At 40.3% G+C, this 16,696-nt stretch overlaps 1 protein-coding gene across 1 annotated transcript in view; it reads left to right on the forward strand.

Moving 5' to 3' along the window:
• GARRE1 (granule associated Rac and RHOG effector 1) overlaps positions 1-16,696 on the forward strand; it is a 53,060-nt gene that overhangs the window by 18,171 nt on the left and 18,193 nt on the right. Inside the window, exons 2-3 of the mRNA XM_034425571.3 lie at positions 1,314-2,596; positions 16,007-16,213. Coding sequence (XP_034281462.1) covers positions 2,114-2,596; positions 16,007-16,213 — 690 coding nt within the window. The 5' untranslated portion in view covers positions 1,314-2,113. The remainder of the gene's footprint in view (positions 1-1,313; positions 2,597-16,006; positions 16,214-16,696) is intronic.

A 16,696-nucleotide genomic window follows, 5' to 3' on the forward strand; every position in this document is an offset into this window, starting at 1 on the left:
GTTACTGTTTTTGAGCCAGGTTTCACCTTGTGCCTTTGGTTTTTCCTGCCTAAGTGTAAAACCTTGCTTTTCTCCACATTAAATTTCATTTTGTTGGATAGGGCCCATGGTTCAGGTCTGTCAAAATCTTTCTGGATCCTGAGCTTGTCTTCTGGGGTGTTGGCTATCTCTGTCAGCTTGGTGTCATCTGCAAATTTGATGAGTTCCCCTTCTATTCCCTCATCTAAGTCATTTATGAAGATATTGAAAAGTCTTGGGCCGAAGACGGAACCTTGTGGTACCCCACTGTTTACTTCCATCTGTTGGAAGAAAGGGGTGGGTGCTAACTTCCTACACCTCCATGTAGATTAAGGATGACTCATTGAGTATGATTTGTCAGCAGTTACAAATCCATCTGGTGGTGATGTTGTCTATCCCACATTTTTCTAGCTTACCAAGAAGTAGTTTGTGGTCTGCTTTGTCGAATGCCTTACTGAAGTCTAAGTATACACAGTATTTCGCTGGTCTACTAATTTAGTCACTTTGTCAAAGAATAAAATAAAATTGGTTTGGCATTGGTTTGGCATGATCTGTTTTTAACAAATCCATGCTGGCTTTTAGTTATAACTATTTGTTTCTAGATGTTCGCAGATATGTTGTCAACTCTGAAGCGAACCTGGCTGAAGCTATCTTGTGCTGTCTCATAGTTGCCACAAACTCTGAAAGGGGAAGGGAGGGGGGAAAATAGATATGCTTGCTAAAAGTCAAAACAAAAAGTTTTCTTGTGGGAACCAAGGTCATCCCAACAGATGGCAGTTAAGGGAGGAGAGGAGTGATCAAGCAGCTTGCCAGCTACTCCCAATGTGACCTATGACATCTGAGGAGGGAAGATTTGCTTTTTTAACTAGGGAAAAATAGATTTTTTTTATCCATCCGGAGGATCTCCAGTATTAATTTCAGTTAAAACTGGTGATCTAAGCTGAGAAGTGGCAACGCTGGGGGTTTTACAGTATTTCTAAGTAATCTTCAGCAAGACATTTTCTTAAAATCGGTCACATTCAAATATCATCTGACTTCTCTCAAGGCATTTTGCAAGATCAATAGTATAACTAGAGGAAGTGTTAAATGTCTGAACTTTAGATTGGACTGTAAATGACAAAAGACTTGTGATATCTTGAATATATTTATCGTATTTCAGTTCAGTTTACAAATAGGATACATAAGTGTTTATGTGATAATCTACTATCCAGATTATTGTCAGACAGGTAGGAGTTAACTTTTTATAATAGAACATATTACTAAACAATAAACTTTTTGCAATTTTCCCTTGCCAGGAAATGACCTAGAGGCCTTACATTTCTGCGTCCTATATACTCTACAATCAAGAAAAATGAACCCTGAAAGCACCACTTAGTAATATTAAAAGGAAACTACCTCAGCACCAAGAAGCAAAAGTGGAAAGGCTTGCAATAAAAAGAAAAGAAAACATATGTTATGAATAAAGTGTAGTAGCAAAGACTCTAGAAAAATATATGCTTTTTTTCAGTATTAAGATGGGATTTGACTGACGGGCTCTGTCAAATCAAGAAGTTATTTTGTCTGCTGATGTTATGACTCAGTGATCCTTCAAAAACAGTCATAGTCTGCATTACTCATCACTGTTGAGCAGTGATTTTGCTTTTCCTTTCCTAATACTAATTGAAGAAAAATATAACAATGGTACTACTTTTTAAACATGAGCTTTCAATTTAAAACAATATTAACACCAGGTGTCAGAAATGCACTGACAGGAAAACTACAGCAAATGGCTTTTGTGTCTTGTACATTGCAACAACATTTTGGGTGCCCCCTGTAGGATGCTTAAGGAGAAAATAGTACTTTTAGTTACCACCACTTGCTTTTATGATTATAATTTGTAATTGCAGCAGTGCTGCATTTGAACAGCGAATTGTACGAGTCAGCAAAACAGCTGCCATTTTCACTACTGACACCTAGTACCTAGATTTTTTTTCCAAATGCCTTTTCTGAAAATTATGTGCATGCTCCTCTGCTATTGCTACACATAGATGGCTTTCCAAGAGAGCAACTCATGAGAATGAATTAATTCAAAAAACCCTTGGCCAAGTACTTCCTTATGTATTGCTGCAGTGCACAAGAAAGTAAAATGGACTATAAGCGGCGCTTTTTGCTTGGCGGGTCCAAGCAAAAAGGGCAGCAACACCAGCAGTATCAAGTGCCAGAACTGGGCAAGACTCTGGGCGCCTCCTTAGCATCTTCAGCTCCAACCTCTCCTCTGGTTTCCCTGGCTGCTGCTGGCAGCTGCAGTCACGCGACCCCAGTCGCAGACCTCCAGCAGGGAATCTCCAAATACCTAGATGCACTCAATGTATTTTGTCGTGCAAGCACTTTCCTCACAGACCTTTTCAGCAGTGTATTCCGGAACTCGCACTATTCTAAGGCAGCTATGCAACTGAAGGACGTGCAGGAACATGTCATGGAGGCAGCAAGTCGACTCACAGCAGCAATAAAACCAGAAATTGCAAAAATGCTCATGGAACTTAGTGCTGGAGCAGCCAACTTTAAAGATCAGAAGGAGTTCAGCCTACAGGACATTGAGGTAAGTTGCTTCCTTTCTTTAGGCAAGATCTGCTGAGAGGTTTTAGGGTTGCAGTCAGGGTAGACATATCCAATAGAAATTAGAGAAACATCTGAGCTACTGCACCTGGTATTTTCTTTGGAAAAAGAGCAGTTGTATTATAAAATGTTTAACAAGTGGAGTGATGCTGTCATAACACATACCTTCCCAAGTAATTAAAGTACCGCTAATAAATGTATGACAAAAGAAACCACCATGGGATTATGGATAAATGGTAAATTAGCTTTACTTTGATACTGACATTATAAGAATGAATGCAATTGTTGTTTTTAATTTCCCTGGAATCTATGGATCACTTTTCTTTTATATCAATCCCTGTGCATGTGGGAAATAAAATGCAAAAATTCACCAACATATCCATCTGTTACTGCAGTGACAGTTCAAAAAACAATTGCATTATAGTGTAGAGTTTGGATGTTTAAAGTAATAACTGAATCCGTATGTTTGAGTATGCTGCTTCTAAACATTGCCTCTTACAAGATGACAGTGATCTAAGATTACATTTTGAACCCTTTGACTCTTTTTTGAGGTTTTGTACAGTGTTCAGAAATAAGGCCCATCGGTAAGGTTTATGACATGCAGTGGATTCCTGAATTCCTTATGAAGTTTCCAATTGTCATGGCTCCACTTTATGAATTTAAAAGATGGTAAAATACTTGTTTTGCGGTGTGATAGAGTTTGATTGTCTCTTCCAGCAGCAATCCGTGTATATTGAATAAGAGCCACCCATACACACCTTCTGTTTGGAATAATAATTAGCTCTCTTGAATTGCTAATACATATGGTAAAGCACAGTCCTGAAAAGATGGAAGATCCTCTGGATTGCTCCTCTGTTTGTGGAGAGAGAGATTCAGCTAATTTTGGATGGTGCCATATTTTTTTAGCATTTTAGGCTTGCTGAGTAGCTTTTAAAAATGGCTCAGAATACAGAATAACAGAGGGACCTGGGAGGTCTTCTATTAACTGCCTCACCCACCCCCACCCCCTCATAAGCAGAAGACCCTACTTGATCCCAGACAAATGGGGGTCTAATCTGTTCTTAAAACTTCTGTGGTGCAGTACCCACAACTTCTGGAGACAAGCCATACCAATGATAGTTTTCACTGACAGGAATAAAATAGAATAGAGATGGAAGGGACCTTGGAGGTCTTCTAGTCCAGGCCCCTGCTCAAGCAAAGAACCTATGCAATCTCAGACAAGTAACTGTCCAGTCTCTCCTTAAAAACCTCCAGTGATGGAGTGCCCACGATTTCTGGAGGCCAGCTGTTCCACTGGTTAATTTTCCTCACTGTTAGGAAGTTTCTCCTTAATTCCAGATTGCTTCTCTCTTTGATTAGTTTCCAACCATTATTTCTTGTCCTGCCCTCTGGTGCTTTGGAGAATAATTCAACCCTCTCTTCTTTGTGGCAGCTCCTCAAATACTAGAATACTGCTATCATGTCGCCCCTAATTCTTTTCTTTAGACTAGCCAGACCCAAAACCTGCAGCCATTCTTAATATGGTTTAGTTTCCAGGTCTTCGATCATCTTAGCTGCTCTTCTCTGAAGTCTCAACATCTTTTTTGTAGTATGGTGACCAAAATTGGTTGCAGTATTCCAGGTAATTTCTCCTTGGTTCTAAAATGGATCTCTCCTTGATAAATTTCCATCTGTTACTTCTTGTCCTGCCCTCAGATACTTTGGAGAATAATTACCCCCCCCCCCCCCCCCGCTTTCTGTGACAGTCATTCAAATATTAGAAGACTGCTATCATGTCACACTTAGTTCTTCTCTACATCAGACAGGCATTCCCAATTATGGCAACCGTTCATCATATGCTTTAGCTTCCAGTCCCCTAGTCATCTTGGTTGCTCTTCTGTAGGAGATGATCAGGCTTGAGCCCGAGGAAGGGGTCAAATACATCATAAGTCATGAGACCCTGCGCTCCGGCAAGAGATCTAAGTCCAGCCCACCATGAATGCCGCCTTAATTCCTGCTCATTTGACCTTGACTGTTAATAGCTCAGGTTTTTGTAGAGAGCTTAAGCTTGTAATAAAACTTTATACTCATTTGAACTGCCTGAATCTCGTGATTTACCCGGCGCTTGTCATTTGGAGTTCCTTGGTAAAACCATGATGCTTTAGAAAATGTGTGGCTGTTGAGAGTCTATGGGGATGCAGTCTGGTCCAAGGCTTCTGTGCAGGCAAGCAAGCAAGCTGCAGCAAGAGCCTCATCTGAACTCTGCAAAAGCTTTGGAAAAACTCCCAGGCTTCCTCTGAAACTCCATAGGATCCAAGTGACCCTACCGCATAGGGTCAATCCCAATCAGTCTTGGAGTGGGCTGATTAAATAGGGACACCTCTCTTTAATTAGGAGCAGTCATGACAGTGAACTCAGACTAACATTCCTAAACTCCAGATCACAACACCACAGCCTCAAGACAAAAACAGACACAATGTGTGACCTCTTCCCCCCCAATGTGAGTCAGGCCCTGAATGTCCGTGATCCTCAGTCCATTTGTCTTGGGAAAAGACTGCACATTCCATTTTAGTTATGTATCAAGAGCCTGACAACACACCCTTTCATCCCATACTTAGGCCTTTGATTTGTTTTCACATCCAAATGAAGATCATGTGTATTTCTCTTATTCTAATCATTTTATTGGTTATAGCCTATTTTTTTTCAGCTTCTCAATAGTTTCCTAGACCACAGCCTACTTTTTGGTAAGCTAGAAAAATGTGGTATAGACAGCATCACCACCAGATTGGATTCATAACTAGCTGACCAACTGCACTCAACATGTAGTCCTTAATAGATTGTACGTGTATACGATCCCCAAGCTTAATACGTATCATCTGCAAATTTGAAAATCATATTTTTGACTGTGCTGCTCAAATATTTATAATTTATAAATATCACAGAGCTTCTGCCTGACCCTTCTCACTAGGTTAACACAGGTGCTAATCATTGATTTGTTTGAAATAGTTGTTCAACCAATTTTTTTCAGTTTTATGGTAGTAGAGGCCACAGCACACAGTTTGCCATCTCTCTCACTCTCATTCACTAATAAATCAAATAGATCTTTTATTAGCAAGTACAAATACAGCCAAAGTGTGTGGTACAATTTTATATTCCATCTTACTCTACCAAATTACCTTACAAGAATTGGGTTAGTGATGAGTTGCTTGGACCCTGAGCTTGATGTTGATACTATCATCTTATTCTGGCCCGGTCAGAATCATTTTTTATTTAATCATTTTATCTAATTCTGGGTTTTATTTAATTGACCAAACTAAGTAATAATTTTAATTAGCAATTTTATGATGTTTGTGTGTCTATATTTTTCTTGACTGTACACCGCCTTGAGTCCTACGGGAGAAAGGCGGTATAGAAATATAATAAATAAATAAATAAATAAATAAATAAATAAATAAATAAATAAATAAATAAATAAATAAATTTTTTCTTGCATAAATGCTTGCTAAACAGCAAGATTATTCCACTCCAGCTTAGTGATGTCTGTCTTTATATTGTCAATAGCTTTCTTCACATCGTCTTAAGCTACGTGTTGCTTTATGACCTCTATGTTTTTGTAAGAGATACCCCTGGTAAAAATATTTCATGTTCTAAATTTGCAAAACTCTCCTGTGCAACTGGTACTGTTAGCTAAATTTTCTGCATTCTTATTCTCTATATCCATCCCAACAGTTTGCCTCAGGCATTTCTGTATTAAGTAAAAGTGACAGGTGTCACTTTATTTTTATTGCATAGTGGCTATTGCTGATACCACATGTTTTGCCATCTAAGCATTAGGGAGTACACAGTCAGAAGTGCATTTTTCTTTTAGCATAATGCTAAATATACTCACAAAATTTATAATTTGGGATATGTAAGTATATATGGATGAAGTTACATTGGAATATGTCACCCTTTATTATAGATAGCCTTGATCGTTCTTCTGTGTCTTCATGTCTGAGTTTATGTGTAAGAAAGTATTATTTCCAGTCAGAGCTGTTAAGCTTCTATGGTGTTTATAGTGAGGCTAACAAGCAGCATGTATTTTACTGTATACATAAAATAATTTAGGAGTTTAGGTTAAAACTCTGATGGTAAAATCCGTCCAACAGTTTACATACAGAGGCTTTGCCCGTTTTGGGAAGTTTTTAAGACAAGGCTGGAGAGCATCTCTTGAGGATGATTTAGCAGGCTTTCCGGTACAATTTAACAGAATAACAGAAGACAGGGTGGGGGGGGGGGGTATTCTTGACTTACAACAGTAATGGAGCCTGCCTATTACTATTGGAAGTCAAATTATATGTTAAATGACATGCATAATTAATGACCTACCAATCCCTGCTTTCCCCAATGCATTGGTTAAATGAATGAATGGTCATTAGGTAGAGCATCAAGTGACTTGGGTTGGGGAGGCCTAGTGCAGGCAGAGGTGCACCCCATCTTCTGAGATATCCCATGTTCTGCTTCCTGCCCCTTGGGTTCCCCAAAGCCCTACGGGCCTCCTCCATACCCCACCCTATCACAATCACACGCTTACCTTTTGAGCCCAGGAAGTTGGAGTAGGGAAGGCCGCTCTGTTGCTGGGCTACATGGCACAATCCAGGAGAAGAGACACTGCTGCTTTTGCTCCCCTTGCAAAAGGGGAAGAACTGGAGTTGGGGAGGAATGGATTGCGAGGGGAGCAAAAGCAGCAGCGTTTCTTCTGGATTGTGTGTAAAGCTAGCTGTCAACTCTGAAGTTGGCCTGACTGATGCCATCTTTGAAGCTTCAGTGTTGCCACAAGGGAGATGAGGGTTAGAGAGGAGGAAATAGAGATAGCTGGGGGTTTGTAGCCAGAACGAAATACTTTCCCTTGTTAACCAAGGACATTCCAACAGGTGGCTGAAGAGAGGAGGAGTGATGACCAAGCAACTGGACAGCACTCTGATTGGACCATGTGACTGTTTGTTTGGGAAAAGGGGAAAACTTTTAATTAGGTGAAAACTGCGGGAACCTTTAGAGTCGGCTTTCATCAACCTGTGCCAATATGATAGATCCAATAAACCTGTTCTTTGAGGAATCTACCTGCCTCAGAGGTCTGTTTGTTATGGATATATTACTTGGAACCTTGACGCTAGCGTGGCTGGCACTGGGAAGGACAGGATTGTGAGGGGAGCAAAAGCAGAAGGATTTCTTCTCAGTTGTGTCACGTGGCCCAGCAATGGCCCAGCAAGGGAGCCGCCTTCCCTACTCTGACTTCCGAAGCTCTGGATATCTTCAAAAACTAAGTGAGCGAATGGTGATTGGGGGTGGAGAGGAGTGCATGGAACCCAGTGGGGTGGCAAAGCAGGCCACCCCTTTGGGGACCTGGCAAGCCAGGATGGGGGGGAAATACGTGAGTGAGTGTGCTGTAGCATCTCTGCGGTTGGTCGTAAGGGTGAATGACTGCAAGGATGCTGCAGGGGTTGTAACTTTGAAATGGGTTCATATATAGCTTTTGGGGAGGATGTTGTAGCTTCAGACATTTGTTAAATAGCCTATTGTACCTCGAGTACTATCTGCCACAGTCACTTTGAATGCAGTAAGGATTGTCTGATATGATCTGTTTTTAACAAACCCATGTTGTCTTCTAGTAATAGCTTTGCTTGCTTCTAAGTGTTTGCAGATCTGTTGCTTGATTGTCTCTTCCAGGATCTTCCCAGGTCTTGATGTCATGCTGATCAGTTTGTAATTTCCTGGATCCATTTTTCTTTTTCCTGTTTTGAAAACTGGAACCCAGCCAACTCTTTTCCAGTCCTCTGGTACAGACTTTTCCAGCCAGCCTCTTTGAGAGTGAAAGAGCTGCTTGGTGGAGGGATTTCTCCCATGTGGGATGAAATCAATCTGGTAGGAAGCCCTTTTGCTCTTAAAGAGGCTGGCTGAAAAAGTCCATCTTGAAATCCAAGCAATATTTTGGCATAAAGTGTTTGCAGCATGGGGTGTTTGCAGCTGTCCCCCAAAAACAAGAGGACTCCTGGCTCCACCCCCACCCCTGCTGCTAACGCTCCATGCCAAAAACCTGCTTGATTTTGGAACTCACCTTTTTCAGCCAACCCCAGGAACCAGAGGAGTCATCTTGGCATTGGCAATGGCTTGCAAACTTCTCTGCTGGCTTCTTCATTGACTTTCCAAGGAAGCTGGCAGGGAAATTGCAATGGGGATCACATGATTGCAGAGCGTAAGTGTAAACGATTTGCCAAGCACCTGGATTGCAATCATGTGAGTGCAAGAACATTGCAATGGCCGTAACTTGGGAGACGTAAGTCTCTGTTCAGCACCATCATATATCATAATTTCAAATGGTCGTTAAGCAAGGACTATCAGTAGTTTGGTGATTCTGTGCAGAATATTGGTGTACGAACAGAAAATAGTTTGCTATTACCTTGAAAGGACCCTAAAAACCTTCAGGCCTATATAGCATATAGTGTTATGAGAAATAGTATCTTTGTGTTCCTCATTGATTTGGCCTCATATTAGATGATCTCACATTCTGCATTATTGCTGTTCAAATGTTTCTGTGGAGTAGAAATCGAGATGGAATTTTCCCTTATTCTCTACCTTTAACCTGCTTATGACAGCTTTATTATTTTATTTTATTTTATTGTTATATTTTATTCTTTTATTTTATTTTATTCTTTTATTTTATTCATTTATTTTTTACTTTTCATTCAAGAAGCCCAAGGTGATGTATGTGCTTATGATTGTATCTCTCACATTACATCAAAATGAAAGTTGAACTTTTCCTAAGCCCTTGTTGTAGACTATTGCTAAATGATACTGGCATGCTAATCAGAAGAATTAAAGCAATTTCCAAAAATCATTTTGTCCCTTTAAGCTACTGCAGTTCCTGGAGAGAAGTATGAGGTGCAAATTAACTGAAACTTTTGATGCAGGCTTTGGAAATGTTTTGTTTGGAACTTGTAACAGTGCCTCCTACCTGCAAGCAGAGGACAAGTTAGGGCTATTCATAGACCAACCTGCATTAACCCTTTAACTTCTACTTGGAATCTCATTCAGAATTGCATCCTTAATATACATTTGCTTCATGGCTATCATCTCTTGCAAGCTCCTTAGAAGCTGTTCTTAAACAAAACTGCAACAGATAGCCAACCTGGCTTGTCCATAGTGAATGTATTTAAGAATTTTCATATAATAAAAGACTAATCAAAAGAAAAAAAGAAGTGCCAGAAAAGAAAAATGAAAGTTAAGAAATGAATAAATTACCTCCAACCTTTTTTGAACAGATAATTACAATCTTATTGTTCCCCCTCCAACTTAAATATTTTTCACATCTCCATACCTCCTGATTTAGTCTGAATCTTTCTCAGTCTTCAAATCCAACAATTCATTTTTTATTCAACAAAAAAAAAATCATATAAGGTTTCCATCTTTCAAAAAAGATTTTCTTTGTTCTCTCACTAAACAGAGAACATTAACATCTGTATGAAAAGTTTCATCATTTCTGCAAATTCTGACATTTTCACAATCCCCTCCTCCACTGTGGGAATTCCATTATTCTTCCATCGTTGTGCATACAATAAATCTTGTTGCAGTTACCGTATAAAGTATCAATCTGCCATGAGTTTTTTCTAATGTATTGTCCATACGTCCCAATAAAAGGAATTCTGGTTCTTTTAGCACTATTCACCTTGTAAGTTCCTTCACATTATTATATGAATTTGTATCCAAAATGTCATAGCTTTCTCACATGTCCACATGTATCCTGATGGGCCTGTGTTCCATCCTCATTCAGATGCTTAGCAATTGCCATATGTCCATTCCTCCAAGGTCACACTGGGTTGTAATTGAGAAAAATGCCATCCACTATTTCCACTATTACAATCTCTGGGTAAACCTAAGACACTTTTATTCAAGTGATGATGGTTTGTGCACATAGACAATCTTTTAACATAAAACACTCACATTTTCTTGTATCTCAATCTGCAACACTTTGAAGGAAAACCAGTATTTTGAACTCTGTGTTAGGCGCACCGGTTGTTAAACTGGTTGCAGCCCACCACTGCATAACTTGTTTTTATTTATCATACTAGGCCAAATTATGGAACTGCAAACTTCTTTGTATTATCACATGCCCTTTAGTCTGATATTTTCAAAGTAAATATGAAAGCAAATATATTAAATACATTATTTTAAGTGAAATGAATTGGATTCAAAACCAGTGGTTTTGTTTCTTTAAGAGGTTTTGTAAAGCCCCTAAAAGTGGTGCAATTTTTTTCTGGTATTTTCTTGTTGAATACTTAAAATAATGAAACTTCACAAAGAAGTCGGTCAGCATACTTAAGCTGTTAGGTTTAAACTTTGTAGGAAGAAAGGAAATGATTGAATTGTAATGGAATGTCAGAGGAGACTGGATGAAACGGACAGGGAGGAGTGAGCCACTACCAGTTCTACTCAAATAGATTTGTGTTCCACCATTTCTGACCAATTCTTGTTAATAAATAAATAAGTGAAGTAGGGGGAAAGGTTAAGACCATATATGCTTTGATCTGTGAAAAGCTTTTGATTGTCATTCTTTTTTTAATCATAGAATCTTCAAAATACTGGCATCAGTTAATTTGATAAAAATACATTTCAGTCAAATAACTTTCCTAGAAAATTCTTTTCCAGATCCCATTGGCAATAGCATCACGGATAAAATATAAGGTTTTTTTTTTTTGTTTTTTTGGGAGGGGGGTTACATTAGATGGCAAAAGTAACTGAAATCATTTCTGCATATTTAATAAGACTTTATAATAGGATAATCGTCTGAAACTTTACTGGAACACTTGAATTTTATTTAAATTTGCATAGGAATCAAATACTTTATATTTATATAAAAAAAGAAAAACCTAATTTACTTTTGGAGGAGCTCTTTACAGCTGTTGTTGTCTGTCCTCCATCCCCCTAATCGAATCAAATACTGAAAATAGGACTAGATGACTTGTGAGTTGCTTACAAATGTATGAGTCTATGAAAAAGAATATTTATTCTAGGAAAACGTTTCTGAGCTATAGAATGTTCTCCTGACAACTTTTTAGTGTCTCAAAAGGATTTTATTTCAAGACTAATAAAAACCTGTTGATCAATAAATTTTCCACAGATTGATGGATTTGATTTAGGTTCTGCCCAATTCCAGATTAACTTTGGGTGCTTCAGTATAAGAACAAATAAAATATATGTAATCTAAGAAGAAAACCTTAAATAAGATGCCACACAAAAACCTATGACAAACTCGTACCACAAGGGGTTGCAATCCTCTTAGGCCAGAGCATGGGAGAACAGCCAGGTCTTTAAATCCACAGGAGCACCAGCATGGTGGGAGCCCCACAGCTCCCGGTACCATTGTAACCCCAGGACCAAACAGGTTGTTAAGTGGGAAAAGAAAAGAGTCCTGGGTAAGTGGGGGGTGGGCACTACAGGGGGGTGGGGGGGGTGCTCTGGGCAGGTGTTCTGGAGCCTGGGCAAGCGAAAAAGCAGTGGAAGCAGGAGCAGCCGCTTACTTCCTGCCAGCTTCCCCATTGAGTTTGCTTGTGGGAGGCTGGCAGAAAAGGTTTGCAATGGGGATCATGTGACAGCGGGACTCTGCACCTCCTGTAAGAGAGAGTTGGTTGCCAGGCACCCAAGCCGTGATCCCATGATTGTGGGGATGTTGTGATGGTTGCAACTTCATGGACCACTTATAAGTCTCCCTTCTTTAGTTCCATTGTAATTTTGAATAGCTGCTGAATGAATGGACGTAATCCTAGCACTGCCCATACTGATTTTTAACCTTCAAATGTGAGAGGGACCTAGGTGTCCCTAGTGGACCACCATTCAAGTATGAGCCAGCTGTGTGGAAAGCCCATGCTGTCCTGGGCTGCATCAGCAGAGGGCGAGTATCAACATCAAGGAAAGTAATAGTGCTGCTCTATATCACACTGGTGAGGCTACATTTGGAATATTGCATCCAGTTCTGGACATCACAATACACAAAAAATGCTGAGGCCATAGAACGAGTGCAGAGAAGAGCAACAAAGATTTATCATCTTTGATCTGATCTGAAAGCTAAGTCCGAGGAAGAACAATTAAAGTAACTGGGTGTATGTTTAGGTCAACAAAGAGAAGATTGAGGGGAGTATATGATAGCAGTCTTCCAATAGTTGAAGGTCTGTCACAGGGAAGAGGGTGTTTCTTCTACATAGCACTTGAGGGTAGGAGAAGAAACAATAGGTGGAAGCTCATTAGAGGAAGAGGCAACCTGGAAATAAGGAGGAATATCCTGACAGTGAGAACTGTTACACAGTATGGCGAACAGATAAATTTTGAGTCATATTTATGCAAAAATATTAACAATTCAAGAGTTCATAAACTTTTGAGTGCTACAGTGCTTCAAAAGGTCAGGCTTCTTCCTTTCCCAATGTCCGGGAAGCATATTTGAATATGTGACGTGCTGTCTGCCGTCTGCTCAGCATTTGAGCAAAAAGAGCCAGAAAGATTGACTATGCTGCCCAGAAAAATGGGAGCTGGAAAGTTGTTTTGAGCTTGTAGCTTTTGAATGGATTCATTACCCATTTCAAGTGGAGATACCAGCATCCAGAAGGAAAGCCAGTTCCTAGCATTAGTGGACTTTGTGATTCCTGTCTTCAGCTCTCCCCAGATAAGCACCTCACATTTATTGGTTTCAATTCATGGCTTTCCCATCAAAAGGTTTCCATGAAGGCTCAACCCCAAGATTCCTTTTTAGTCTTAAGCTGCTTTTTTATGGGTCTAGGAAACTAATCAGAGTAAATAAATTAATCAGAGATCAGAAACTAATCTGGGTAAAATGATCCTGTTATTTCTTTTTCCTCATTCTGAGAGCAAAGACCCCCTTTGTGCACCTTGTAATCTTGGTTGAGTTGGGTTTCCAGCAGCTGAGTTTCCTTTGATTGCTGTATGTCTCCTACCTGAAAGTCCTCTAATGAAATCCAGGAGGGAATTTTTCAGATGATCTCCTCTCTTGGCCATTTATGGAACATGTATTCCTGCTCTTGGCTCCTGCTAATTTTTTCCTGTGCCTTTTCCTCTGTTCCCTCTTTCAAGACAATGTGTGTTCCTTGATTACAAACTAGTTCAGATGATGTCTTCTCAGTCTCTCGTAAGCTTTCTCCTGCTTCCCAGCTTCCCTTCTGCTTGTTTGCAGCCATCTCCAGACAAGCCTTCCTGACATCTTCACCGGCCTTGCTCCAGAAGCTCCATTTCTCCCAGATTGTTTTCTTGCCCAGCTCTTCTTCAAGCCTCACTCACATTATTCCTGCACTTCGCCTGCCAATTTCATGGATATTTTCTCCCTTCACTGAAGCCAGGGCACAAAAACAACAGAATCTTGCAAGTTCTGGAGCTCCTTCTCCTTTATATAATTCAGAGACATAGGAAGGCATCTGTCTGAGCCATTTCCACCATTATCTTGTAAGCCTCCGTCCTTTGGAGAGGGAGCCAATGGTTAAGATCCCAGATTAGAATGCAAGAGATCATGAGTTCAAGTCCCGCCTTAGCCATGAAAGCTAACTAAAAGTTTTTAAATTACAGAATTGAACACAGTACCCCAAGTGAGATCTGCCCAAGGCAGAGTGCACCCAGATAATTAATGAGATGAGGGTGGGTTTGTTTTTGGGGGGGGAGGGGGTCACATTCCTCTGTCTCTACTTCTCTTCAGCTTTCTTTTAACTTCAGGGGCTATTTGGTGATACAGGTCCCTCACAAGAACTTCCTGCGCCAAATCAAGAATCCATTGTCTTGTCAAATAAGCTGGACAGTTTATCTTTGCCTTCTCTAGAGGATCAATGAGTGTAGAGAAGCAATAAGAATGAAGAATGAATCCAAGGGTGGTTATGTAAATGTCAGCTTGCCCCAAAAGGGAGGCGAGAGTGAGAAAGAACATCAAGATTGCCCTATCATGATTCTTGTAGGTGTAAAAGGGGGGCTTTCAAGAGCCTGTTGTTATATCCTGCAGCAATAAATTACATTTCTAATAGTGTAGTAGGGGGGTCTGTTTCCCGTGATGGCCTACCTCAGAGGGCCGGCAGTCAGCAGGACAGTTCTTGTTTTCGGGAAGGAAAAGAAACATGGCAGATTCCCTGCAGGTCATGAAAGCAATTTTCCCCAACTCCACTCTCTTGCAATGAACATGAAAGCAATAACAGTCATTTCCTTGCTCTCCCTGTTTGCTTACAGTAAGGATTACAGCAGGGGTGTCAAATTCAATTTCATTAGGGTTGTGTTTGACCTGGGGTAGTGTGTGTGTGGGGGGGGGGGCAGGGTGGGCATGGCCAGCTTGATGGCACTCATCCAGGCTCCGTTTTTGGCTGTGACGGCTTCCTGCAGCCCTCTGCCAGCGAAAACTGAGCTCAGGGAGGCCGTGCATGGCCTGACAAGGGCTGTTTTCGCTGGCAGAGGCACCGCAGGCCGGTCCTTTCCTGTTTCCAGGGCGGGCTTGTGGGTCAGATTTAAGCGTCCCACGGGCCGCATCCAGGTCGCAGGCCTTGAGTTTGACACCCCTGGATTAGAGTGTTTAATAACTTAATTGATAGTATATGTTTGCTTAAATTGACAAACTACAAAAAATACCAATAACATACTGCAGTTTAACATTCCAGGTTAGAGCACATTCACATACCATATATATGTTTATTCAACAATAAATTCCATGATATTCCATGTGCTTATTTCTAGAATAGAATAGAATAGAATAGAATAATAGAATAGAATAGAATAGAATAGAATAGAATAGAATAGAATAGAATAGAATAGAATAGAATAGAATAGAATAGAATAGAATTTTTTTATTGGCCAAGTGTGATTGGACACACAAGGGATTTGTCTTGGTGCATACTCTCTCAGTGTACATAAAAGAAAAAATACGTTCAACAAGAATCATAAAGTACAACACTTAATGATAGTCATAGGTTACAAATAAGCAATCAGGAAACAATATCAATATATTCTACTTAAATGTCTAACTATAGGTAGTCCTCGAGTTGTGACAATTGAGCCCAAAATTTATGTTGTTAAGTGAAACATTTGTCAAGTGAGTTTGCCCCATTTAATGACTTATTGCCACAGTTGTTAAGTGAATCATTGCATTTGTTAAGTTAGTGACACAGTTGTAAAGTGAATCTGGATTCCCCGTTGACTTCGTTTGTCAGAAGGTCGCAAAAGGGGATCACGTGACCCCGGGACACTGCAGCCATCACTAAACTCCTAATTAAGCATAAAGGCCACTAGGAAATGCCAGGATGGGAAAAAAATCAAGAATGAGATAATTGAACATTTTGCATGTGAAGATCTAGTTTGAGTTCCTGAACCTAATGGTGGTCTATTTTTTTATTTTTATTTTTAACAGGTACTTGGACGCTGCTTTTTGACCGTGATGCAGGTTCATTTTCAGTTTCTATCCCAGGCTTTGCAGAAAGTCCAACCAGTGGCTCAGTCATGCTTCATTGAGGCTGCAGCCCAGGAAAGAAAAAATTCGAGCATGAGTGAGACATCCAGCGCAAACCCCACAACCGAACTGGATGAAGCAGTGCGGTCATGGAAGGGAGCAACAGAGGTAGGACTGTGCTGCTGCGTGGGGATGTCAGGAGTTCTAAATTCAGGCCTCTATCCTTAATCAGGATATTTATTTATTATTTATTTATTAATCAAATTTCTATACCGCCCTACTCCCGAAGGACTCAGGGCGGTGAACAGCCAAGATAAAATACAGATAATACAAATATTTAAAAAATCCCTTAAAATTATTAAATATTTCGGCCGAAACACAGATTAAAACACCCAATTTATAAAATCACGAATTAAAAAATTTAAAAATTTAAAAGATGGGAGTTAGGCCAGGCCAGCTTGCTGAAATAGAAAAGTTTTGAGAGCACGGCGAAACGTGCGCAGGTCCGGGATCTTCCGTATCTCTGGGGGGAGCTCGTTCCAGATGGTAGGTGCCCCCACAGAGAAGGCTCTCCCCCTGGGGGCTGCCAGTCGACACTGTTTGGCCGACGGCACCTTGAGGAGCCCCTCTCTATGGGAGCGTACTGGTCGG

The sequence above is a fragment of the Pantherophis guttatus genome, chromosome 11 (genome assembly GCF_059756535.1).
Source record: "Pantherophis guttatus breed Tessera chromosome 11, ASM5975653v1, whole genome shotgun sequence".
Lineage (NCBI taxonomy): Eukaryota > Metazoa > Chordata > Lepidosauria > Squamata > Colubridae > Pantherophis > Pantherophis guttatus.